This window comes from Myotis lucifugus, unplaced genomic scaffold (genome assembly GCF_000147115.1).
Source record: "Myotis lucifugus unplaced genomic scaffold, Myoluc2.0 scaffold_170, whole genome shotgun sequence".
Classification (NCBI taxonomy): domain Eukaryota; kingdom Metazoa; phylum Chordata; class Mammalia; order Chiroptera; family Vespertilionidae; genus Myotis; species Myotis lucifugus.
The window spans coordinates 944,706-972,195 of record NW_005871218.1 but is presented as its reverse complement, the minus strand read 5'-3'; the positions used below and the strand labels follow the sequence as shown (position 1 = coordinate 972,195).

At 35.2% G+C, this 27,490-nt stretch overlaps 1 protein-coding gene across 1 annotated transcript in view; it reads right to left on the bottom strand.

Moving 5' to 3' along the window:
* The window catches only part of NAALADL2 (N-acetylated alpha-linked acidic dipeptidase like 2), a 1,041,900-nt gene that overhangs the window by 122,813 nt on the left and 891,597 nt on the right, over positions 1 to 27,490 (bottom strand). The window contains 1 exon segment of the mRNA XM_023760057.1: positions 16,911 to 17,006. Within this exon segment, the coding sequence (XP_023615825.1) occupies positions 16,911 to 17,006 (96 nt within the window).

The following is a 27,490-nucleotide window of genomic DNA, read 5'->3' as shown; positions in this document are numbered from 1 at the left end:
TAACCAACTCACTGAAATCAGGATAATCTCCTGGCAGTGACAGTTTGATTGTCCCCAGGTGACTCTGACTGATATGAACGAACTGGATGATGAACCATCTCAGTAAGAGTACCCGAGTCTTTTATTTGGCTCTTTGCTATAGAAGTAAATGGTAAGAAAAGGTACAAAGGAATCACAGAATGTATCTTTCCATTCCATTGCCCTGAAATTCGTTACTTGAATCAGATACATGTCCCTATGCCATATAAATTGGTTGACATTTAGGAGTTTTGACTAATATTTTTAAATAGATTTCCTATATTTAGATAAAAATTCTTATGATGTAAGGTAATAATGAATTATATACTAATTGTACAAATCCTTTGTTAATTTATATATTTTACAAACTTTTTTTCATGTTTGCCATGTGTTCTTAAGTTGTTTGACACATATCACTGTTTTCTCAATGTCACATATTATTCCAATGTGACACATTTCTTTTAAACAAATAAAAATGTAATATCTTTATAGGTTCCTAAATATCCATACCTAATATTTCAATCCCTGAGTCCATGATGTATTATTACTAATATTTGAAGCACTTAAATGAAAATGTATTTTTAATCACTTAATTGAATTCTGATATTTTTGTTTTGGCCTACATATGGCAAGAAGAAATTTTAGGCTTTATAGAAGCTCTTATAAACTATTGCTGAAACAAGGTTTATAGAGTTATATTTGATAGACTGATCATGTATCAAATACAAACAACTTTTAGACTGAGAGATGAGAAATCAAATTGGAGCATGAATAAATGCTGATAGCCAAAATGAAAGCTATTTAGGTTACATAATGTCTCAATATCTGTATGCTTATTTTATTTCAAGGGCAATCATGTAGTATTGGTTAAAATACTGTAGATCAACATTTAAAATAGAGAAATAGTGATAAGTCTAAATTATATAATTACCACTTGTTCAGTAAACAAAATCATTTAAGCATGAAGTCCTTGGGTAAGTGACAAAATAAAACATTTAAATATCTTTCTACACAGAGAGGCATGCGTTTAGATGTTTCTCACATTGATAAGAATATCATCCCTGTAAGGATGGGAAGGACATATGTATGTTTTAAAATAGTTTGTATTTTTAACGGTGTCTCATATTTTGAACGTAAGTTATCATCCAAAATATTAGATTTTTTTTTAGTGACTTCAGTCGAGCTTACAGAGCTCCTCACAGTGGGCTTTCTTAAATCAGTGATTCCTTGAAGTTTTAAGGGTCAACCACGGCCTTAAGAGTAGAGGCTTATAACTGATGAGCATTTTAGACCCAGATTGGGCAACAGGTTTATCGAATGTCAAATCCAATCAATTCTTTATGGCTGTCTAAGGCAGCCGTGGGCAAACTACGGCCTGAGGTCCGGATCCAGCCCGTTTGAAATGAATAAAACTAAAAAAAAAAAAAAAAAGACCGTACCCTTTTATGTAATGATGTTTACTTTGAATTTATATTAGTTCACATAAACACTCCATCCATGCTTTTGTTCCGGACCTCCGGTCCAGTTTAAGAACCCATTGTGGCCCTCGAGTCAAAAAGTTTGCCCACCCCTGGTCTAAGGTGACAGATGGAGAATGAGCCTGACTCTCATTGTGAATATGGTGATCACCTCTGGATACCTACCTAAGGGGGAGGAAAAATATTTTATTCCTGAATTCAGTGAGTTGTCTAATCTTAAATCCTTTTAATGCTTATAGAATGAAGTGAAATTGGGAGTAAATACAGTAATCAAACTCATGTTATAAATACTTCCTACCTGTATTTCACTCTTTTTTCCCCCATCTCCTGTTCCCTTTCAGGTGGGTGTAATGACTGGACATAGCAGGGTACATAGCAACGTATGAACAGAAATTCCTCCATTGTTTAGCACTGGCTTTGCCTTTTCCAAAATACTGATTCTTATTTGTGGACAAAAACATTGTTATAATTGCTAGCAGATATGGTGGTTGTCTCTGAAACACTGCTACTCTACAATTTATACTATTTTGCACCAGCCACATATTATGAATGGGATTGACTCCAGTTCCAAGGGAAAGAAAGATCGAACTAAGTTAATTAGGCTAACTTTAACTCCTTTTCCACAGTGATCAGTTTAGGCAAACCAGGTGTAATCTAATTAACACGGCTATTTCCCTGGTCACAAGAATGATACCAATTAAGCTTGAGACCAATTCAGAATAATAAGAAGGGGTAGTCATTTTGCTGGGGTTTTCTAGATCTCAGCATCAAATCTCTTTGCTTTGACAGAATTATACACAGATATCCTTCCAGTAGCCCCTGGCAGCATTTTTCCATTTTGGAGGCATTCCACTGGTTACAAGTCCAACTGGGAGGAGGGGAGGACTGAGGGGATTACAGGTATGGAGCCCTGGGCTGTGTTTGAGCCACTCCTGGAGAATGCCGCTTCTAGAGTTTTCAGTTACGTGAGTGACATAGAATTCCTTAGTTTTTATTAAACAAGTTTGTATGTTGGTCTCTAATAAACAGCAAACAAAAGCATTCCAACTAATTTGCACTTATTTCACGTTTGAAGGAAATATCTTTAAAACAGTTTACCCCCTTCTTTGCTTTCTAAAAAATGATATATTTTTATTGATTTCAGAGAGGAAGGGAGAAGGAGAAAGAGAGAGACAGAGAGAGAGAGAGAGAGAGAGAGAGAGAGAGAGAGAGAGAGAGAGAGAATTATGACAGAGAATCACTGATCAGCTGCCTCTTGCACGCACACCCTATGTTGGAGATTGAGCCCACAACCCTGACTGGGAATGGAATTGCAACCTCCTGCCTCATAGGTCAATGCTCAGCCACTGAGACACACTGGCCAAGCATAATTCTCTCTCTTGATGAATTGGGTAACATAATTGAAAGGAGGGGGTACCTCATAGGAATAGGACTATAGTTGTTTAATGATTATTCACCCTACTAACTATAGATAAGAGTTTTTTCTTACAGACCCTAGGAAACTGGAGGATGTGCTGCAAGAAAAACAGAGCTGTAAAAAGATGAAAGACTGCAGGCAGATGGGTCCATAGCTCAGAAAAGAAAATATATATTTTGAGATGAAACAAAGGGCATTATGCACTTTGATTTGGTTGCTGTGCCTGGACCCTGAGCCCCTCTGGGAGTTTGTCTCAGAAATGCTGCCCATTGAACTGGCCAGAGCTGGGTTTTAACATCATTGAAAATTAACTAACTTGTTACTGGATTTCAAGATCTTGGAAGGAGACACACAGACCATGGACCCTGCCGCCATTTTCCTGGCCCCCTTCCCCCTTGCATGCACCCTTTCTTCCTTATCCCCCTATAATCTGCAGGCTAGGAGGAGGTGGGAGATCATCTTTTCAGGGTGACCTACTGCTCTCCCTATACAGCCTGCATTTTTTTAATAAACACTCATATATGACTTAACCCTATCTCTGCTTAATTTGGCTCAAGTAATGACAGGCGACCTCGGACCCATTTTATCCAGTTTCATTATTATGATTGTACATTACTTTTTTATTTCAAAATGCAAAAATGTTACTATCTGAACATTCACTAAATGGTTTTAGGATACTTTAATTTCAAGTGTAATGAGGTTAAGTAGACATTAATAAATAAACCTTAATTTAGTGCAAATAAATATTGCTTTTCTAGTACATTTCAAACAAATTTTTGTTTGATTTCTTCAAATCTAATTCTTGATCAGTTACTAAAATTCAATTCAATATCATAAAACTATTCATATTTTTGGATTAAATTGATTCTATCCTAAAATGCCATTTTTATGTGAGCTTTTCAAGAGAGACATTGCATAATTTAAATGTTGACTATAATAGATGTTTTTAAAAATATGCAATTTTGAATAGTTTTTATGTCACTCTGACAGAGGCAAAATATACAAGTCCAAAGATTTTTTTTAAGTATTGAAATTCAGGTTTTTCTGGAAAAGAATACACACACACACACACACACACACACACATCTATATATCTATATCTATATCTATATCTATATCTATATCTATATCTATATCATCTATCTATATCTATCTATATCATCTATTATTTAGGGCTTTCCAAGGAATAAATAATTCTGAGAGTGATTAACACTGAAATTTTGTACCATGGATTAGTTTATGCCACATGACATGTGTGTGTGTGTGCGTGTGTGTGTGTGTGTGTGTTTGTGTGTTTAAGGGGAACTTTTTTATATTCACTTATATTCACTCATGAGGGCAGTGCATACAGTACCCAGGGGATTCAAGCAGCATGATCAAAGTCCATTACAACAGTCTCCAAAAGACTGACTTGATTTTTCTGGTTTGTTGTGTTATAGTAGATATTTTTAAATAACTGGCCATTGCCTGGGGCTTTTAAATCTTTTTTTATTATTCAGAGGCTTTGTTTGAAGAGCATGTTTTTGGAAAAACAGTTGACCTGCCTACCTGGAGCTAATCTGTTATCCATTAACTATTCTGCTCTTTGACTCCATACTTCTATAGCGCCTGAGAATATCTGAGACTGGTCTGAAAAGACAAAGAATCTCTTGTTTGAAATGAGAAAAAAAATAGGGGTTAACATTTAAATTAAATTTCAAAATATTGAAAGATCCCTGAAATAAGAAAAAAATGACTTATATTTAGAGCACAAAAATTTCACTTAACACCAAAAATGTTTTTTATGGGATGAGGTGACTGCTTTGTGAATTAGATATGAATGCTTCCTGAAGCAGGTTGACTGTTTGTAAAAGATTGTCATATTAGATACAGGTGATCCTAGAGCTTCCAATTCTGATATATAATACTAGGAGCCCAGTTCGCGAAAGCGTGTGGCCTGCCCACCCACCTACCGCCCTACCTTGACACCCGAACCTCTCCATGCAGAGCTCCAGTGTGCCTGGGCCAGCCCCCCACCCCCAACCCTCTGGCCTTCTCTGGCTGTTTCAAGCCCCGCCCTCAGTCCCTCAAGTCACCTCAGAATGGCCCTGCCTCCTCCGGGTGCCTCCCCACTTCTGCCCTGTCTCTGGAGCAACATGGCAGCTCCACCCCGTCATGGTGCCAAAGGAGAGCCTGGGAACCTTCCGCCTGCTGTGCTGTGCTCCTTCCTCAGGCAGGTGAGCGGTGGGGCACTCTGAGTGCGAGTGGTGGGTGGCGAAGGACTGGTGAGGGCGGCACTATGGGCTCTCACCCCCGCCTTCCTGGGCACAGGCCTCATCCGGGCACCTCCCGGCTTCCACCTGGTCTCTGGGAGCAATGCCCCACCACGCATGCGCAGGCAGCCTCCTCCTTAGCGGTGGTGACTGTGACACCGTGAGGACCAATTAGCATATTACCTCTCTCTATATATAGATAATATTTATATTCTGTAACACACACATGTTAAAATGTCTTTATCAAATGTAAAAGAAAAATGTATGCTCAGAGAATAACAACCTTTCTACTTATTCCTATCTTAATCTGCAGTAATAGCTGTTTTAGCATCTTGTAGCAAACTGGCTACTGTGACGATTAACTTCTCTAAAACCGAGTCTCAAATTTGGACAATCTTACATTGTGTAATAATCCACTTTTGAGTAATAAAAACACAAGCAGTAACAAAAGAAACTGGTAGTGTAAGGCATGCCTTTAGAAACTATATTTGTGTAGTATAATGAAAAACAATAAACCAAATCTCTCCAGGCAACAGAAAATATAGTCAGCACTATCTCCAATTTTAGTAAATGAAGATACTGAGTTTAATTATACATTTATGAAGAAAATACACACCTATAACATTTTCTTTTTAAAGTTTAGAGGTTGGTTTTAATATCCCATCATCTCCCCTGAGTAGTTTTAACCAACCTTCTTTATTACAAAGTACAACCTCTGCATTGCAAGTACATCTTTGGGATATTTTCTGGTTGAACTCGTGTCTTGAACACATAAAATGTAGATCTCTAGGGAGACATTTTGCATTGAGTAACAATAATTTGATATAGCAAAAGAAAATTCAAGAGTGTTTTTAACAATAAAAAGTTTTAAATCCAGAGCTTGAGAATAACCTCAAATGTACACATACATAAGATAAAAGAATATCATTGCAATTGCTTTGCTAAATAGAGATACTTGGAAGACACTCCTATTTGCTCACTCAGAATAGAAATTATAGCCAGTTTTTCTAAGCATGTAAAGACTGCACAAGAAATTCTATTAGCTCATGAATACAACATGCCTTTGAAATTCAGAAAACTCAACAAAATATATTTGGTCTTTTCTCTTTTGTTCTTTAGTTATATAAGGCTTCTGAGCTGTATTTCTAAGCTATAGCTGAGAATGATATCTTAAGAGAAATAAAATTATTCTACATTTTAGTTGCCTCTTTATTCTGTAGTTATAGAATGAGTACAATGATTTGTTTTCAGTTACTATGCTCTAGTAATCTTAATATTACAACAACTAGTACAAACATATTTTAATAATGACATTTAAAACAATTTCAGATTTATATTTCACAAGTCATGTGTTTAAAATAGTATTATAGCAGAATATGACTATTAATCAAAGTGATCCTGGTTAATCATCTCTAAAGAATGACTGTGAGTCAAATGCAATTAATATTAACTGAAATGGTTAAAATTAGAATTATTTAAATGTTTTTCATCTTTGAAGACACTACCATCGGTCTCTATTTAAACCACTCCATAATTGAGTTAACATTTATAGCTATAAGTAAGAGGAGTTATAACTACATTACTAAGTACAAACTATATAAGAATTACTAACCTTGATTTCTAGGTTTACGCAAATACTGTTTTCTGCAACTTGATCTCATTGTGACACTTTCTCCACATATATAATGGGAATAAATACCATGTTATTCTTCCTATTTTCTCTATGGGATAGAGTAATATCCAAATAATTTTAGTAAAGTGCCTCTATTATGACATTACATAAAAAAGGAAGAAATTTATATCAATTTAAGAATAATGTTCTCCAAAAATCCTACACTAAATAAAAGCGTATTGCCTGACCCATGTTGCTTAGTGGTTGAGCATCGACCCAGGAACCAGGAGGTCGCTATTTGATTCCCAGTCAGGGCACATGCCCAGACCGGGGACTCTATCCCCATCTCTCATCATTGATGTTTCTATTCCTCTCTCCATATCCCTTCCTCTCTCTGAAATCATAAAAACATATTTTAAGAAATATATTAATATAACATAAAACTCACAATCAGAGATCCTATATTGGGCTGAGACTTTCTTTACTTTTACTGATATCTTACTAGAACAGGTACACTTGGTCTTGGGAATTGTGTACCCATAGAAGATGGTTACACAGGAACAAGACACCATGAACAATGCCTACTAGTCACATTTTTTCCCAAAGGGGAAAAATAATAGTAGGTTTCTGACAGACTCAATTTCACTGTTGTGTTAATAATAATTTAACTGCCACTCGGAGTTTTAATATTACTAGAAAGAAAAATGTTCCTCAGATTGCTTCAAACAATGGCACAAGTGTCTCAGTGAACATCAGAAGTGCAATATAGAGAACTGTGCAGGAATAATAGAATATTGGATTAACGAATTCATCAATTACAATATGATCTGTTGTTATAAATCTTTTGCATACTAAGCATTTCAGAGATTGGATGTAAGGAGGTGGAAAATGAGTACCATCTCCTATGTTTCTTTAATAGTATATTTAAAAAGGAAGAATATTTTTTGAGTCATTAAACACAAGTGACTAATGTTAACCCTGTAGAGAATTCATGCTTTAGCATTTAATGCTGACTCAAAACTGACAGACTCTAATGCCTTTCTTTTTTCTTGTAGAAAACAGTCAAAAGAAAGCTTTCTATGGATTGTAAAGATACTATGTAATAGCTACAAGTAATTGGAACAATCATTTTAATGTAATTTTTTGCTTTTTGAAAGATTATGTTGTAAAATGTTTAATATTGTTTCTGAAATATATAAGAATTTGAAAAATCAATTTTCAAGAAATCATGTCAAATGATTACTGAAGATTTCCTCTTTCCAGTTCAGCAGGTAAGGAGCTTAGAAGTCACAGAGAGTAAAAAGAAGCACAATCTAAAAGAAAATCGACCATTCTTCTTAGGTCCATCAGAGAAGTGAGGTCACAGGGCAAACTACTACCCCCAAAATTGGATAGACAGGTAGATAGAGAGCATCACAATTTATCAGAGTAACCTCTGCAGGAACCAATGCCAGGGTAAGAAAAGCTGAACTGTAACTGATGAATTACTGGAGGCTGACTGGAACAACTCTGAGAATTAAAATATCCAGGGGACCCAATCATCTGAGGAACCCACACTTTTGGGAGCTTAATCTCCAGGAGCTCTACCGGGTTCTCACAGTGAATATCAGAGAAAAAGCCTCTTGTGCTCCCCACACAGAGGAGGAAAAATGGAGCCATTTTACATATTCCAGAACATTCTGTTCTTAACAAAGCCTGGAGGCATTATTTAATAGAGCCTAAACAGCTGGGTTTTTATCAGAATCTACTTGACCTAACCAAAGGGAAGTACTCAACTCCAACATGGGCGAGGAAAGAGAAATGCACAACTTCCAGCTCCCTCCAGCCATCCTATACCCAAGAGAGAATAAAAACAAAAACCACAAGAACTGAGAAGCATTAGTGAAATTCACAGCATAGGGCACAGGCTCACCAAAAGGCTGAGACCTAATCACAGAACAATAAAATACTTCCCCATCCCCACACCTTACCATAACATTACTAAAGGCCAATTTACAGCAGATTCTTTTACCCATATAATATATCTGGCTATCAAAAAAACAAAAACAAAACAAAACAAAAAAACTAAACAAAACAAAACAAACAAACAAACAAAATACACAAGGCATACCTAAAGGGCAAAAATACACAAATTCAAGACACTGAACAAGCATCACAAGCATCAGACCAGACATGACAGGGATGTTGGAATTACCAGACTGGGAATTTAAACAACTATGATTAATAGGCTATTGGCTCCAATGGATAAAGCAGACAAGCATGCAAGAACAGATGGGCATTGTAAGAAAAAGTACATGTATGAAAATTTAGGTGACCTTAGGTTTGGTGATGTTTTAGTACAACACCAAAGACACAATCCGTGAAAGAAAAAATTAATAAACTGACCTTCGTTAAAATTTAAATTTATTCTTCTCTACAAAAGACACTGTTAAGGAAATAAAGAGGCACAGCATAAAATGAAAGAAAATATCTTAAAAATGCACATCTGATAAAGAATTGTTATTCAAAATACACAAAGAACTTCTGAAACTCAATGTAAGAAAACACACAACCCAATTTTAAAAAATGGATAAAAGACACCTTGCCAAAAAGATATACAGATGGCAAGGATGAAAAGTAGCTCCACATCATATGTTATTAGGGAACTGCAAACTAAAACAACAATGATACCACTATACACCCATTAGAATTGCCAATATCCAGAACACTGATGTAAAATAAACATATTAATATTGTATATCTTATACTAATTAAATTAAAAAAATATTTCTTAAGGTGGGGAAAACAATGAAAGAATTAATAAACTGATATTTTTTGAGCAAGCTCACAAGCAGAATTAAGTAATTTGCTGGTTTCCATGGTACCACATGTATAAGGAACATTTTGTTTTACTGAATGCACCATTCATACTCAGATTTAAAAATACAATATAGAGCAGTTGGGCTTTCAGAAGAAAAGTAACTATTTACCCAATCCTATATAATAAAAGCCTAATATGCTAAGTGTACAACCATCCATTCAACCATTCAACCAGTTGCTATGATGCACACTGACCACCAGGGGGTAGACCCTCCTACTGGTAGGTTAGCTTGCTGTTGGAGTCTGGCTGATCAGGACTGGGTGAGATGGGCCAGATATACCCTGGAGCCCTCCTGCAGTCCCTCCCTGGCCCTGCCCTGGAGCACTCCCGCCATCCCTCCCCAGCCCCGATCCTGCACTGGTGGCGTCCCTCGGTCTGGCCTGTGCCCTCTCACAATCTGGGACCCCTCGGGGGATGTCAGAGAGCCAGGTTTGGCAAGATCCCCACAAGCCAGGCCAAGGGACCCCACCGGTGCATGAATTCATGCACTGGGCCTCTAGCTATATGATAGTTTCTTTCCTCTGCCACCCAAGCCTTTCATATTCACTTTTAATTTTAAAGTCCTATCCTTCTAAATATAGCTTTAGTGTTTTGTTTTGTTTAAAATACAACTTATCAGTCCTCATTTGTTGAATGTCTATTATGGCAAAATTTCAGCCAGAAAATGCTAACAAAATATATTAAATTCAAAAACATATAAAATAAACACAGGATAATATATCTATAAAAATGGAACAAAGAACTGGGTAATAAGCCATGTGAAGCCACTTATACTGTATAGAATAGCAAAAAACTGAGGATCAGGGATAAAGATAAAAATAATTTTACAATTCAAAATAATTGGCTCAAAACTTATAGTAAAAGAGCTGCTGATTGGGTGAATATACTTTTCCCTCAATATTTTATTTTATCAAATGCACATAATGTAAAATTTACCATCTTAACCATTGTTATGTATACAGTTCAATGGTACTAAATACATTCATAATGTTAACCATCACCACCATCATTGATCTTCATAACATTTTTCTCATTTTAAAACAGAATCTCTATGTCCATTTAACAATAAATCCCCAGTCTACCCACCCCATAACACCTGGCAACCACAATTCTATTTTCTGTCTGCATGATTTTTATTACTCTAAGTACTTCATATATGTGGAATTCTACAGCATATGTCTTTTTATAGTTGACTTATTTCACTTAGCATTGTGTCTTCAAGTTTCATCATGTTGTACATATGTCAGAATTTCTGTTTTAAGGCTGAATAATATTCCGTTGTTTGGATATACCATATTTGGCTATTCCATTCACCCATGTTTGAACATTTGGGTTGCTGCCACATTTTAGCTGTTCTGAATAATGCTGCTATCAACATGTGTATACCAATATATCTTTGAAACCCCATTTTCAATTTTATGGGGCATATACTCAGAAATATAATTGGTCTATTATATGGTAATTCTCTGTTTGTTATTTTTAGGAACCTCTATACTGTTTTCCACAGTAGCTATACCATTTTGCATTCCCGCCAATAGTACACAAGTGTTCCAATTTTTCCATACCCTCCAAGCACTTGCTATTTTCTGTTTTGTTTTGTTTGTTGATAGACAAACAAATGGGTGTGAAGTGGTGGGTGAATATATTTTTGAACATTTTCTTCTTTTGATAATATTCTTTTCCTGTGTATTACCTGAATCACTTTGATCTGGGTATTCCCCTTCCTTTTAGCTCGTCCTCTTGGGCATAAGTGTTGCCAGGGTAACATTATCTCCATCATTGATGATGAAAATGTTCTATAATTTGTGTCATCCAATGCAGTAGCCACTAGCCATATGTTGTCACTAAGCATATAAATTGTGGCTAATGAGAATAGGGAAATAAAATTTTAAGTGTATTTATTTTTTTAAATGTAATTTGAATCCACATGTGACAAGTGTTATTATATCAGATAATGCATTTCTAGGCCCTACTTCTTTCTGAGTGCTAACCTCCTGTATCCAACCATCTCCTTGATGTATGATGCTCTGTAGCATCCAAATATCTACATGTTCAATGTCAAACTCTTTAACACTTTCTCCAAGACAGCCCCTAATTTGGTTAATTCAAAAATATCAACTCTGTCCAGCCAGAGTGGCTCAGTGTGGAGTGTCGACCTAAGAACCAGGAGGTCACAGTTCTATTCCCAATCAGGGTACATGATCAATCCCCATGCAGGAGGCAGCCAATCAATAATTCTTTCTCATCGTTGATGTTTCTATCTCTCTCTCTCCCTCTCCCTTCCTCTCTGAAATCAATCTATAATAATAAAAGCCTAAGGGACCATTATGGCAGAATGACCAGAATGACTGGTCGCTATGATGTGCACTGACCACCTGGGGCAGACGCTCAATGCAGGAGCTACCCCCTGGTGGTCAGTGCACTCCCACAGGGGGAGTGGCCGCTCAGCCAGAGCTGGGCTCATGAATGGCGAGCTCAGCAGTGGTGCAGTGATAAAGAGCAGCAAGTCAAGTGGTAAGGAAGGAGGAGGTAGGCGGTAACCAGGAGCCAGGGATCCTGGATTGTGAGAGGGATGTCCGACTGCACACTTAGGCCCAAGGGGATCTGGCCTTAGTCTGCAGTCGGACATCCCCTGAGTGGTCCCAGACTGTGAGAGGGTGCAGGCTAGGCTGAGGGACGACCCTCCCCCGCAAGTGCATGAGTTTCATGCATTGGGCCTCTAGTAAAAATATATATTAAAATAATATAAACTCTGCTCAAGATAGAATTATTGAAACTATCTTTTATTCTTCAGTCTGCTTTATATTCTGTACCCAGTAAATCCCATATTCTGTCATTCAATCTTAAAAAACGTCCCTGAAACCTGTCGTCTATTTTCCAAAACACACATCATCATTTTTCACACACTACCACCAACAAGCTCTTTAAGGATTTCTCCAAGAAAACTCATTGACATTAAAATAAAGTTAAAATCGCTTATATTTCTCAAATGTCACCTCTCATAAATTCTTCAATTCCCCTAGGCATAGGCAAAAGCTCCATCTTCTTTCCTCCCACACTTTATCCACATTACTATGACATTTTTAGCACATTATAGTGAAATGATTTGCTCACCTGTTTACTGGCATGAACCTACTCCTGTGTATTAATTGTTTTTGTATTTCAAGTGTTTTGAATTATCCTTGGCTTATGGCAGGCTATCAGAATGATTAGATAACTAATAACAATTTATGATCTAAATGTTGAAGATTTTAAAACATAACTAGAAAATTCCTTAGTATAGAAGGAGAAATAAGCCTATTTCAAACCATAAATCCATGGTGATTCTTACTCACTTATTAAAGGATTAAGCATCTAAGATTTATATTGGTATTTTATTCATGTTTAACCTTTAAAGGAATTAGGTTGGCTTCTATGATAATTAAAAAAACAAATGCTATTTCTTAAGGTAATTATAGAGGATAAGGAGGCACTTCAACATTGATGCTGCATGTGGCGCCCTCTGGCAACTTCATATGGTACCATCTCACTGTCATTGAAGCCATGATAAATTGCCTTTTGAAATCAATATTGAGTCTCATTCATTACTTTCTTAGGTTCCATGCTTTATATCAAAAAGACAAATGCCAAGATAAATTTACACTTTGTAAAAAATATTTTTTAAAAGAACTCCAGGACAACATTGGAAAACAACTTTCAAGGACAAGAACTCATAGCTCACATTCCATGTATCAGTATGATGTATCTGTTTATTTTTTACTTCAGAAAGGTACCAATGACAAATTATTAACTTTCTAATACTTTGAAGTTATAATTTAATTTAGCATTAATCATATTTGTGAAATATAACAAAAGGTCTAGAATGTAAAGTTAGTTGGGAAAGATAGTGGATTGTATTACATGAATACATATTTATATTACATGTATGTATTTGTTTTATTTATTTAATTAGATTATATAAAATATGTAATAGTTTTATGATGTTGTGTATCCAATTATAACATCTACTGAAAGAATTATAAAATTATTTAAAATATTTCTGATTTTTTGAAATATTTTAGTATTGGTATAATTCTAATTTATCAATATTACCATATTGGTATAATATCAATAATATTTGTGCTTTATCATTTTACAAAGTGTTTTTCATGTTCCAAAACATTTTAAAATAGTTGACAGTGGCAGAAGTTGTACTAGATGGGACTTGTTATTCAAAGTCCAGTATTATTTGCATAATATCAGAATACTAGGTGGCTCAGAAGTGTACTAAACAGGTGATATACTGTAATAATACCACTATTATCCTTATTGAAAGAAATATTCTAAAGAACTTCACAAATTAAATTTTATGCTCCATTTGTACACATTAATTTATCATTATATTCTCAGCCTTTAATTAGCTTAGTGATTTCTTGTCTAAATTGTTCTGTTACTCTTTTTATTTTTTCTTCTTTAAAGTAAAACCAAAATTCTGAAAATGTAGGTAAGGGACTAATTTGAAAATTTGAAGACTTTAGAACTAGCATTTTTTTCTGGAGCTAAGTTTTAGAGGTTTTTTTCCCCTCTATTCTTTCTTTTTAATTACATTTATTGGGGTATCATTGGTTAATAAGGTTACACAGGTTTCAAGTACACATTTCTATGATACATGATCTCTATAAAACTAGCATTTTTACTATTTTTATTGATTTTTTTAAAGAGAGAGAAAGGGAGAGGGAGAGAGAGAGAGAGATATAGATGTGAGAAAGAAACATCGATTGGCTGCCTTCTGCCTGCCACTTACTGGGGATCGAACTTATAGCATGGGCCCTAACTGAGAATTAAACTGGCAATCTTTTGATGCATAGGTTGATGCTCAACCAACTGAACCACACCGGGCAGGGCCTAGCATTTTTAATATTTTAAAAATTATACCCAATTAATACATATTGCATTTCTAGAGAAAATCTATACATAATATTTCCAACCTCACAGAATCCTAGAAAGGAAAACCATTATGACTTATACTCCTTTTTTATGTAAAAAAATAAAATAAAATAAATTTATACTAAATAATATAGCTAGTTGGTAGTCAAGATAGAACTGAAATCCAAGTTCCATGTTACCTAATACATGTTCTATTCAACCCCTCTATGTTTATACTTTTATTTTGTTCGTGATCAAAGAAATTTTCACTTTAAAATGAAGTATCTATTAAATAGACCTTTTTATGGTTCCACATGTTTTCTTATTGGTGAAGTAAGATTAAAATTCTGAAGCACAATATTTTCTATTAGCCTGTGTCTGCAACAGGAGTTGCCAAAGGAATACATGATGACTGGGGACACAGAATCAACTTTGGAAAATTATAAATGGTCATAAAAAATGTCCCTGAATTCTTACTTCTGCACCTGAACAGGTTTTAATTTTTCATAGACATAGAAGTCTTCCAACATTTATTTAATATATTGTTTTAGTATAGATACAATTACCATTTAATGTGTATATATAAGTATATATAGACATGCTTATCAAAATAAACATAGATATAATACTCTATCATCTATCTATCTATCTACCTTTCTATCTATCTATCATCTCTCCTGACTTTTCTTGCTGTAATCCAAATAAAGTGTTATATAGGTAGTTAAGATGCAATTATTTTGAACTTGGGAAATTTTTAAGTAAAATGTGATCCAAAGACCTCTTATTGCAAAAGTTGAGAAAAAAAATAAATGTGCACAACTTTTATTTTATTTTTATTATTTTTTAAAATATATATTTCATTGATTTTTTACAGAGAGGAAGGGAGAGAGATAGAGAGTTAGAAACATCAATGAGAGAGAAACATCAATCAGCTGCCTCCTGCACACCTCCTACTGAGGTTGTGCCCACAACCAAGGTACATGCCCTTGACCAGAATCGAACCTGGGACCCTTCAGTCCGCAGGCTGATGCTCTATCCACTGAGCCAAACCAGTCAGGGCAGTGTGCACAGCTTTTAAATGTTAGAGATAAATCTAGAATGCTAGCCTTGACGTTGGAACTCATTCTGTTGCCACTCTGAGTTTAGTTCATTATATCTATTTGCTTCCTTTTTTTTTTCTAAAGAAGGAAAACAGTCTTGAAAAATCTTACTAAGAAGATTTAAGAATGAGTCATCAATCTTTCAAGTGAGCATATATAAATATAGATTATTTTAAATGTTTTAAATTCCAATATTCTCTACAAACTTTATCCCCAAAAGACAGATTATGACAGGTTAAACAGTTGGTAAATGAAAGGTTAAACAAACAATTGGTGTAAAATTCTTATTATGTTATATGATGTCAGGCATTAAATTTATTTGCTCCATACTGTAGAATTTAAGGGAAGGCAGGGGAGGGAAGGGGTAAGAGATCAACCAAAGGACTTGTACGCATGCATATAAGCATTACTAATGGCCACAGACACTAGGGCGGGGTGGTGAGGGCATGTGCTGGGAGATGGGAGTGGTAAGGGAGAGGTGAATGGGGGGGAATAATACTGTAATAGCGATGTATGGGCTGGGGTGGGTGGTACTTGAAATATCAGGAGGACCACTCTGTAAAGTATATGATTGTCTAACCACTGTGTTGTGCACCTGAAACTAATACAGAATAATATTGAATGTGAACTATAATTTTTTTAAAAAGATGGAAAATTGTATGTTGTATGTTTTTCATCACAATAAAAAATGTATTTGCTTCATACTATAGAATTTAATTTTCTCCATATTATATACTTTCTCCTACCTATAAACTATTATACAGGAAAAACTGGTAATGATAACCTTACAGTAATTACATTCATTATAAACACAATCTATCTTTATTATTAAAGAAAGGAGCCTTTTGAAAAATTCTTACTGCATCTAAGAATTACCTCAAACAACGAATTTCCTTCAATATTGAAACAAAACTTTGAAGATAGAGAAATTCAAAGATTCATTTTGTATTTTTCTTAATCTAAAATGCAGAGCTATGCTTGAGAATATACCACAAATCTACTATCAAATTAAGGATAAAACCTAATTATTATATTAAAGATTGATTTTATAAACAAATCTTCAGTTATTGGTCGTATGATCTTGATTTTGCTTATCATGTTAGTGAAATAATAGGAGACACTTGAAATCCTTTCCAGTACATACTACAAATAAAAAGTATATAGCTTTCTCTGGATTGGTTATTTTCCCTTCCTCCATCTACCAAAAAAAAAAAAAAAAAAAAGAACAAAGCTTTCCCAACCTGCTCATGAATGCATTCCTCCCCTACCTTGGTAATCGTTTCATGAAGTTTGAAAAAAGGATCCATTTCTTCAATTTTTGTTGCACCTTTAGGGAAAAGGGCCTCGGAGAGAAAACTGGGATCCTGTGGAAAGCAGAATAAAACATTTAAAACTCTTCATTGATTTTGTTTTTCAAGTGCTTATTGGATTTTCTTTAAAGATTCAAAAGGACTCTAAATTGCTTTAAGGTTTCTGTTGATTGTTGGACTTCATTCTACTTATCTGATTAATCAATCACATATTTTTTTTAAATTAAAATGAGTAGAACCCTATGACATTTGACATTATTTATATCTATAAAATAATGCTTAATTTTACTCATATGAGACAATTCTTTGCAGTTTTTGCAGTTTTTCCTGTTTTTTGTTTTTGTTTTTTCATACAGACATATATAGAACACAATACCTTGACTATAAGATCCAAGTCTGAAATCATTTTTTTCTATTTTAATACATTAAATTTTGTTTTAAGTTTGGTAGAATGGGATATTTTTAATCAACATGATTACCAAAAAGATAGGCCACAAAAGTATACATAATATTTTAATAATTTAAAAACTCACTCCAAAAGACTTAATAAGATACATTTTTGGTAGAATGGTCTTATGGCTTTATAGACTATCAGTAAAGTGCTAACGTGATATCAGAACCTTAGTGGTATATGGTTTAAATGAATCAGGAAAACAGTAATTAGTCATTTTATACTTGCAGATGTAGACAAATTTCAAGATGCAAGGAGACCTATGTGGCATGAATATGTATGCCCCCCCCCAAAAAAAAAATTCATACGCTGAAAACCTAATTTCCAAAGTAATGATATTAAGAGATGGGACATGAGTGTTTTTGCCTTACTATCGGGATTAGTGCCCTTCTAAAAGAGGCTCCACAGAGCTCCCTAGCCCCTTGATCCTTGTCCTATATAATAAAAGAATAATATGTAAATTGACCCTAACAGCAGAACAACCAGAAACAACTGGTCGCTATGATGCCCACTAACCACCAGGGGGCAGACGCTCAATGCAGGAGCTGACCCCTGGCGGTCAGTGCACTTCCACAGGGGGAGCACTTCTCAGCCAGAAGCCAGCTCATGGCTGGCTAGTGCAGCAGTGGTGGCAGGAGCCTCTCCTGCCTCTGCAGCAGCGCTAAAGATGTCCCACTAATGGTTTAGGCCTGCTGCCAGTGAGCGGGCCTAAACCATTAGTAGGACATCCCCCAAGGGCCCCCGAGCGGGATGTCTGACTGTAAGTTTAGGCCCAATCCCTGCAGGAGCAGGCCTAATCTGTCAGGTGAACATCCCCAGAGGGCTCCCAGACTGCAAGAGGGCGCAGGCCGGGCTGAGGGACCCCCCTGAGTACACGAATTTTCATGCACTGGGCCTCTAGTAAAGATATAATAAGAAATCTGTAACCTGAAACAGGGCCCTCACCTGACCATGCTGGCACCATGATCTTAGACTTCCAGTCTCTAGGACTGTGAGAAATAAACTTATGTTGTTTATAAACCACTCAGTCTGTGATATTTTGTTATAGCAAGCCAAATAGACTAAGATATAAATATAGCTCTTACTTAAAAACCTGAAGTAATTAGGGTTATTTGTCTAAAAAATAGAAAACTTAAGAAAGGATATATGTATGTATATATGATCTGATTAATAGATAGATGATAGATAGATAGGTAGATGATAGATAGATAGATGATAGATAGATAGATAGATAGATAGATAGATGATCTTTCTGAGGGCTAACATGGAGAAGAAGCATTCAATACAATCAACACCAACAATGACCAAAACAGTGTAACAAATTAAGCTGAATTCTGTAGGAGCTATTGATTAGAGCAACCCTACAGCATAACAGACTGCTTTGGGGTATAACAATGGTGGAAAGGAAAGTTAGGATGATGTAGTGGATAAGCTCTGAAGTCATACAGTTGAGAACATAACTGCAAATCCTATATATTAAATAATTCTGTGATCAGGCATACTCTTCACCCCCTATTTTGAGCAATACTGAAATAAAACAAGAGTAATTCAGCTGTTTGCTCCAGCATATATTCACTTTGTGAGGAGACCATAAATCAACCAAACAGCTTACCTATCATAACTAACATCTTATTTATCAAAATTGTTTAATGGGTTTTTTTTCCTCATTTTACCTGGCAATCTAAAACTATTTTTTCAAAAACTCCATCTAGTTCCAGCTAGTATTTCACTTTTTAATATTTACCATGAAAGCTAGGCAAGAAGCTTGGAACAGATTTCCTTTCTTAACCCTCAAAAGGAACCAACCCTGAAAACACTTTGAAATATCAAAATGATACATATCTGTGTAAGAGTCATTCAATCTATGGTGACTTTTTATGGCAACGCTTGTAAACCAATGCACTCAGTACAGGTGGTATTCTTCCTTACTGCAATAGGTCTAATAAACTTCATTTTGTTTAGCAACTGGATTTTTGGAAGTATTTTGATCAATCAACATAAACATAGGTTAAAATTTTTGTTTTGCCACTTAATAATTGTCATCTTAATCTTCAAATGATTAGTTACTGAATCTAAGAAATTTGAATAATATATATTTCACAGAGATGTGGTCAACTATCCATGCCTGAAACATGGGAGATATTATGTTACCAGCACTCGTGATGTGGCTAAAAACAATAAATTTTTTAATAATGATGATGAGGATGGTGATTATGGTAGGTGGGATGCTGAAATAAAGAAAATTCAAAAACCTTATTTATCTGCTTTTGTTCATCAGTTTATGTTCATTATTATAAAAACAGACCCAGAGACAGAGAAACATCAATCAGACCGTCCAACCTTAGAGGGAAGGTAGGGGAGGTAAGGAGGAGAGATCAACCAAAAGATGTGTATGCATGCATATAAGCCTAACCAATGGACACAGACAACAGGGGGGTGAGGGCATGATTGGGGGAGGTGGAGGGTAATGGGGGGAATAAGGACACATATGTAATACCTTAATCAATAAAGAAATTTTAAAAAAACCTTATTTATTATCCTATGAGAAATAGTGTACAGATTGCATTTAGATATGTTTATTTTTCAAAATAGTGATATCTTTAAACTAACCTTAGTGAAAATATGACATGAATAATTTCTGGCATTCATTTCTATTTAATAATTAAGTTTGAAGTGCTTAAAAAGTTTGCTTCAAAATCATTTTAAACAAACTTCTTAAAATAATTTTATTAGTTTACTTAGCAAAACAAAACTTCATAATTAGTGCAAAGGTAAAATATCAGCCAGCCTCAAATTAAGTGATCCCATAAAAACATAAATTGGGAGTTATAGTTAGTGAGGTTTTTATTGAAATTTCAATTATTCAGTAGCAAACCAATATTAAATTATCCATATATGTCTTATTCTCTAGTGTAATCCCCATCTTTCTCTTATTTCTTCAGCTATCTCTTACCACATCATTCTTTCATTTTTAGTGCCTTGTTTTTAACATCTACCACATGATAGGTGCTGCAATAATGCAACAGAGTCCTTAATCTCATGGAGTTTAATCTAATGGAATTAAAAGTTAAAAGGTTTTTGCTGCTATTACATTAACTATGAGTGATAGATTTTAATAATAGCTCCTATCTGTAGATGAAGAGAGTGAAATAAAGCACCATTAACCATATTACAGTGCTTTTGTTTAAAATAATTCATTGATAGATTGAAACAAAGCATTCTTGAATAATTTAATATATTGTAAACAATATTGTGTGTCTGCCAATTGGCAATAACAGTAAGGACATTCTAGAAAAAGAAACATTGATAAGAAAAGTCTATCAAGGATATAGTGTAAAATTTGTTTCCCTAACCCCTAATTTATGTCATTTCTTTAATATTTAGCACACCTTCCTTCTTTCAACTTTTTATCTCAAGTCCATTATTTGACTCACCTGATTTTCCATTTGTATATTATTCTCCAGCTGTAAATGGATTTATTTTCTGTTTTAAAGCTTTTTATTGTTTCTAAACTTACCCTTAGTCTTCTTTTCACAAGTTAACTATGTGGTTTTATCTACTTCTTTGACTTTAACTACAAACTTCAAATTTGATTGTTTCCAAATCTTTAATTCTAGGCTTGATTCTGTTTTTAGTTCATCATTTCTATTTCTCTACCAGATCCTTCAACATATCAACTTACATTCCAAATCTTAATCATTTGTTCTCCATTGACAAGTTCATTTCTAAGTTGGATGACAGTCTAATATCTATATTTGCCCCAATATGAAATTTTATGTAATTCTTGACTCCAATTTCTCTCACCATGTGTGCTAACAAACTGTACTAGCTAATTTCCATTGAATCTACTAGTATATATTTACACAATTCTATACAAGTTCTATCAATTCCCATAGTCCAGTTACTTACTAGTATTAGTTTTGTCCAAGCTATGTTCCCTATTATCTATAGTCCAAAGTCCAAACTCAGTATGGCATTGCCAAACAAGTCTCAACCTACCTGTTACCTTTATACAATTCTTTCTTCCCTGTAAAGTAGTTTAAACAATTTCCACATATTTTTTCCTTATTTCACAGCAGGCTTTTCACTAAATCTTGAATCCACCCTTACTTTTATTAATTCTGCATCTTTATTTTTGCCATTTCTTCTATCTGGAATGTTATTCCTGATTTGTTTGCCAGGCTACTTTCTATAATTGCTTTTCTTGATTCTCACCAACCCATTAGGGTTTAGTGTTCCATTATCAGAGTTCCTGTACCATTTTATATTTACTTTTAGTCATCATTTATGACAATTCATTTTTGTTAAATTTCTGTTTTTCTAACTATACTATTAGCTTTTAAAGACTGGTATTTTTCTTATTAAAATAGTCTAATATTGTCAGACAAACTTGAGTGAGTGTTTAATCTCTCATTAGTATCATCACCCATAAAGTTGAAATGTAAATATACTTGTTCTTCTCACTTCATAGAGTTCATGTCAGGATCAAGCAAAGAAGCAAAGCATACACAAGTTCTCAGTAAAGAGGAAAGAACTACTGGATGGTGTTTGATTTTTATCACACTTGTCAGGAACTGCTTTTCTATGTAAACCAAGAGTTATAGTTTTAAATTTTAAATTACTAGAAATATGTGTTTATATATCAAACACTATATGATATTTCTCTTTTAAAATCTACAACTATTCAAACAAAGTATGGAAATCATTGCTGTAGGTGGCAGGGAATCTTTGGAGGCTTTTGAACGGAGTGAGTGATATTTTCAAGTATGTATTGAATAGAGCACACACTGACACATTTGTGGAAATAAATTTAAAAGATATGTGATGGAAAGCAGAATGTTTAGACAGAAGGCTATTGCAATATTACCATAAGAAAAAGTGAGAGATTAAACCAGTACTGTGGTAGGAGAAATAGATAGGAGGAGATAAGTTTGATAAATGTTTAAGAGATAGCATAAGAAGCCATTGGTGATTAATTGGATGTGAAGTCTTAAAGAGGAGTCAAGATTGAAAGTATTTCTAGATTTTATAAACTAAGTGGATACAAATTTCATTAATTTAAAAAATGTAAAAGCCCATGAAGGTTCAGGGGAAAAAAAAGAAATTAAATTTTAAACATTTGAGGTGAGATGTTTTTGGGACATCTGCATGAAGTTTTCCCTGAAGGTGAATGCCTATATTGTTTAAGACCAAATTCTGGACTGAAGATATTACAATAATCTCAGAACTATATTCATGGTAGTTAAAATGTAAAGTGAACTTAGGTATTTGTAGACTTAGATATTTTTTTGTGCAGTACAGATATCTGAATGACAACAAAATCTCTTAATGGCACTGATATTTAAGCTTGAAGAATAAAAACATTTTATTAGCCTTGCATCCCCAGAATAAATCCTACTTGGTCATGGTGTACGATCTTTTTAACATATTGTTGAATCTCATTTGCTAATATTTTGTTGAAGATTTTAGCATCTATGTTCATTTGGGATATTGGCCTGTAATTTTCTCTCTTTTTAGTGTCTTTACCTAGATTTGGAATTTGGATAATGTTGGCCTCCTATAAAGAGATTGGAAGTATTCCTTACTCTTGGATTTTTTTGAATAGTTTGAGAGGATAGGTGTTAATTATTCTTTGAATGTTTGGTAAAACACCCTGTAAAGTCATCTGGACCCAGGCTTTTGTTAAGATCATACAGCATAATGAAGTGGGATTTATTCCAGGGATGCAAGGCTGGTACAGTATTCAAAAATCAATAACTGTGATACATCACATTCACAAGTTGAAAGACAAAATATCACATGATCACATTAATAGATACAGAAAAAGCATTTGACAAAATCTAACAACCATTTTTGATAAAAACTCTCAGCAAAGTTGAATAGAGGGATCATTCCTCTCCATAATAAAGGCCATATATAACAAACCTTCAAAAACATCATACTCAGTGGGAAAAAAAATTAAAAAAATTTCCCCTATAAAGAGGAACAAGACAGGGCTGTCCGCTTTCACCACTCTTATTCTACATAGTACTAGAAGTCTTCAGTGAATAAGAAAACATAGAAGACATTCACGTTAGAAAGGAAGAAGTTAAATTGTCGTTATTTTCAGATGACACAATATTATATATAGAAAACCCTAAAGACTCCACCAAAAACCTACAAAAGTTAATAAATGAATTCAGCAATGTAGCAGGATACAAATTTAACACTCAGAAATCAATGGCATTTTTTTTTACTCCAATAATGAATTCTCAGAAAGGGAAACTAGAACACACAATCCCATTTACCACTGCAACAAAAAAATTAAGATAGTTAGGAATAGACTTAACTAAGGAGGTAAGAATAAAAACAAAACCCAAATAGCACTTACAGATGAGATCATCAGAGAAAAAGAAATAGAATCATAATCATGTGAGTGTGACTTCATGGGAGTCAAAAAGATAGGGAATATCTGGGAATGAATAATCAATGTTTCAAAGCAAGTGAAGAAAGACCAAAAAATAAAAATTATTCATTGGAAATTGCATTTCAGAGATTCCTGGTGTCTTTCATCAGGGAGTTTCTATGGATTCATGAGCACAGTAGACAAAACGCAATCAGTTGAGGAGTAAATGTGAGGAGAAGTGAAGCATCAACTGTGAACTATATTATTCTCTCTAGTAATTAAGAGTAGGTTGAGGAGTTAGAAAATGTGAACACTAGCTTAAAAAAGTTAAAGAATCAACAGTTTATTTGTTTTGTATTAGACAGGATTGATGCAGATATAACTTTCAAGTGAGATAAAGCATCCAGAAGATAAAGAATTTAAAAAAACACACATAATAATTTTGGGGGGAAATAAATGGACCATAGCTCATAACTTACCCAAGAAACAGAATTGTAAGTAGGTAAGTTGTTGAATAAAAAGGTGCTGAAATGAGGGTAGGATGTGATTGAAGAAAGTGCTAGTACATATATAGAGGTGAAGAAAAGAATAAAAACACTTCAAAGGTCATGTTTAATTCAGTTCTAGACTACATTGAGTTGATTAAACTTCAACTCATTACCCTATAAAAATATACACTTTACCTTTTTTCAGAAAATAATCATTTATAATATTGAGTTCATGTAGGCTTAGTGGGCATTGAAGTATCAGAAACATTTTATGCATCTCTTCTCTTTATAGTTGGCACTCAATGTACGTGCAGAACCTGGAATAGTACTTTCCATATACCAGCACTTGGCTGTGTTCTACATGAGGCACCTAATTTAATCCCCATACCTTTATGGTAGGAACTATTTTTACCTTCTCTACAAATGGAGGAATGGAGAAACAATGAGTTCCAGACACCAGTCAAGAACATTCCATGAATAAGTGGTAGAACCTGGATTGAAACCTAGGTTTATTTTACTCCATAGCTTATACTTGTATTCTTATACCATCTCTCCTCTTTACTGCCCAAGTTCCTCACAGCTTTTAAAGGATTATTTCCCCCACCTCTTGTTCCAATTCCCTCCAAGCCTTAGTTTACTCTTCATAAGCAGCATAAACACTGTGTACACTTTAAAAGATATAATCAAAGACTCCCTGCTTAGACTAAATAAAATTGAATCTGAAGAGCGCCATGTGCACTTCCCTCATTGCAATATTCACCTATATGCAATCAGAGAATATACACATCAATACTTAAATCCTATATAATAAAAGAATAATATGCAAATTAACTGTCACTTTTCAATAAAGATGGCAGCACCCACAGCCAATAAGGAGGGAATATGCAAATTGACACAACAAAGATGGCAGCGTGGGCTGGAGCCACGGAGCCTGCCAGAGAGCTGGCAGGAAGGCTTGACATGTTGGGTCACCCCAGCGACCCAGGAAGCCAAGCCTGGCTGGAGAGGGGAGAGCAGCCCATGGAGCCACCCAATCTTTCCCCACACCCAGTCAGATTGAGTCCATTGTGCCGCAGGGTGGAAGCTGGTGGGGGTTGGGTATGGATGCAGGGGCCTCAGAGCTGGACCACCCAGCCCACAGTGTGCTCTCTGCCTGGAGGCATCTAGCTGCAGACCTTCGACCCCATTAACAGGATCAGTGGTGGGGTGGAAAGTGACCTGGGAGGGTAAGGAAATGAAACTTGGGGCGAGCACCATGGGTGCAGTCCCTGTGACCTTCCCCTCCCAGGACAATGCTGCACTCCCTACCTCCCTCATGCCAAGAGATAAATGTGGATTTGCAAAGAGACAGGCCCCCGAGGAGCTTTAGCTGGGGATTTGCAAAGAGACAGGCCCCCGGGGAGCTTTAGCTGAGAGGATGAGGGTAGATACTCACTTCTGACACCCCCACCCTTTGCTTTAAGCCTGCATTCTCCTTTCCTAATACATGTTGCTTGAAGTACACAATGGTTTGTGCTTAGACATGCGATAAACATGGGGAAAGCAAAGTGCTTTAGAACATAAGAGTCTGGAGTCTTTGGGGGGTCTCTCTCTCTCTCTCTCTCTCTCTCTCTCTCACACACACACACACACACACACACACACACACACACACACTCACTCCTTCCTTCCATCTTCCCTGGCCTGGTGAATCTTCACATAGAAAGTTAATACTAGCTCCTCAGAACCCACCCTTGCTGGAGTGGCCTCTGTTTTGTTTTGGTTTTTTCTCTCACAAAGTTTCTTTCGTTTCTTTCTAACCTCTAAACCGGCAGTCGACATTCCCCGAGGGGTCCCGGATTGCAAGAGGGTGCAGGCCAGTCTGAGGGACCCCCTCCCATGCATGAATCTTTGTGCATCAGGCCTCTAGTTTAATATATAAAATTAAAACAGGCTTTGAATGGCACTGACATTCATAATGTGCTGGGCTAAGGAAAAAAGTAATTACAGCCATAGTATTTGAAACATAACATTCTCATCACTATTCAAAGTGAGAAGGACCTGAGATAATGTGGAGTTTGAATGAAGTAAAATAATCAAAGGATCAAATGTGAGACAGTATTATGACATTATTTTCTAAATTCACTCATTCTGGTCATTTAAATTATTTTTTAAGTTCTAGGAAAGTCCACAGCATTGGCTTTATTAAAAATATTCACAACACCTTTATAGTTCTACTCATATTAATCTTCTACCCTAAATTTAGACCTGGATAATACATTAGAAATCTAATTCAACCCAAAAATGCAAAATAAAACATGGTAAATTCAAATGATTAACTGATTTTAACAATATCACAAAATAGTTATTGGAAATCCAATACTAATAAGAAGCTCTGTGTATGTATACATTTCTTTAAAAAATGTCTTTTTAGTCAAGTATTTTTTAGATGAAGATAATAATTATAGTACAAGTCTTAAAAATGTGAATCATTCCAAAATTTATGATATATTTTTGGTCTTGACATACTTGCACACCAACAAAATACTTCCATAGCACATAGGACCCAGACTTCATACTTTAGATTTTATTCAAATTAATCTCCTTCACATCTTTTCTTCTTTCATCTTGTCATCATTGAATGCGTGTCTGTCTTACCTATTAATACACAGCATGCATCACTTGTTAACTAGTTTGTATTTATGTGTGTGTGTTTTTATGTCTCTCCTTCAGAACTCATGGTTTTATTTAGTTAGTCTTACATTAATGTGCTCAGCAGCAGCTTTTGGCAATGTTTTCATATTCCCAACACAAAAAATAAATCCTATAGATTGAAAAAAATGTATTTAAGACTATAGGCTTATTTTTACCTTGATACAAAAATCTCTCTTATGGGGCTTATTTGCAGGAGTTCCTCACTAGCTGATGCCTCTGATTTTCTTCCTGAGTTTTGGGATTTGAGGGGTGGCTCACCTACCAACTCCAAATTATAACAGCCTGTCCAGCAGTGGTTGTTTAAGAAAACTTCTGTTATGGTTGGTTCAGAGCATCATCCTTATGTCCTCTGGAGCCCAGCGGGCTGCTTATCTTGGCTCTTTCTTGGGGTGAGTTCACTGGGCCAAGGTTTATTATACCTAAAGTAAGGAAGCTGAACTAGGGGATCTTTAAGCTTCTACCAAACCCTACACGTCACACTGGGAATATAGAGGCTGCCTTTTACTTATTTCCTCTATTC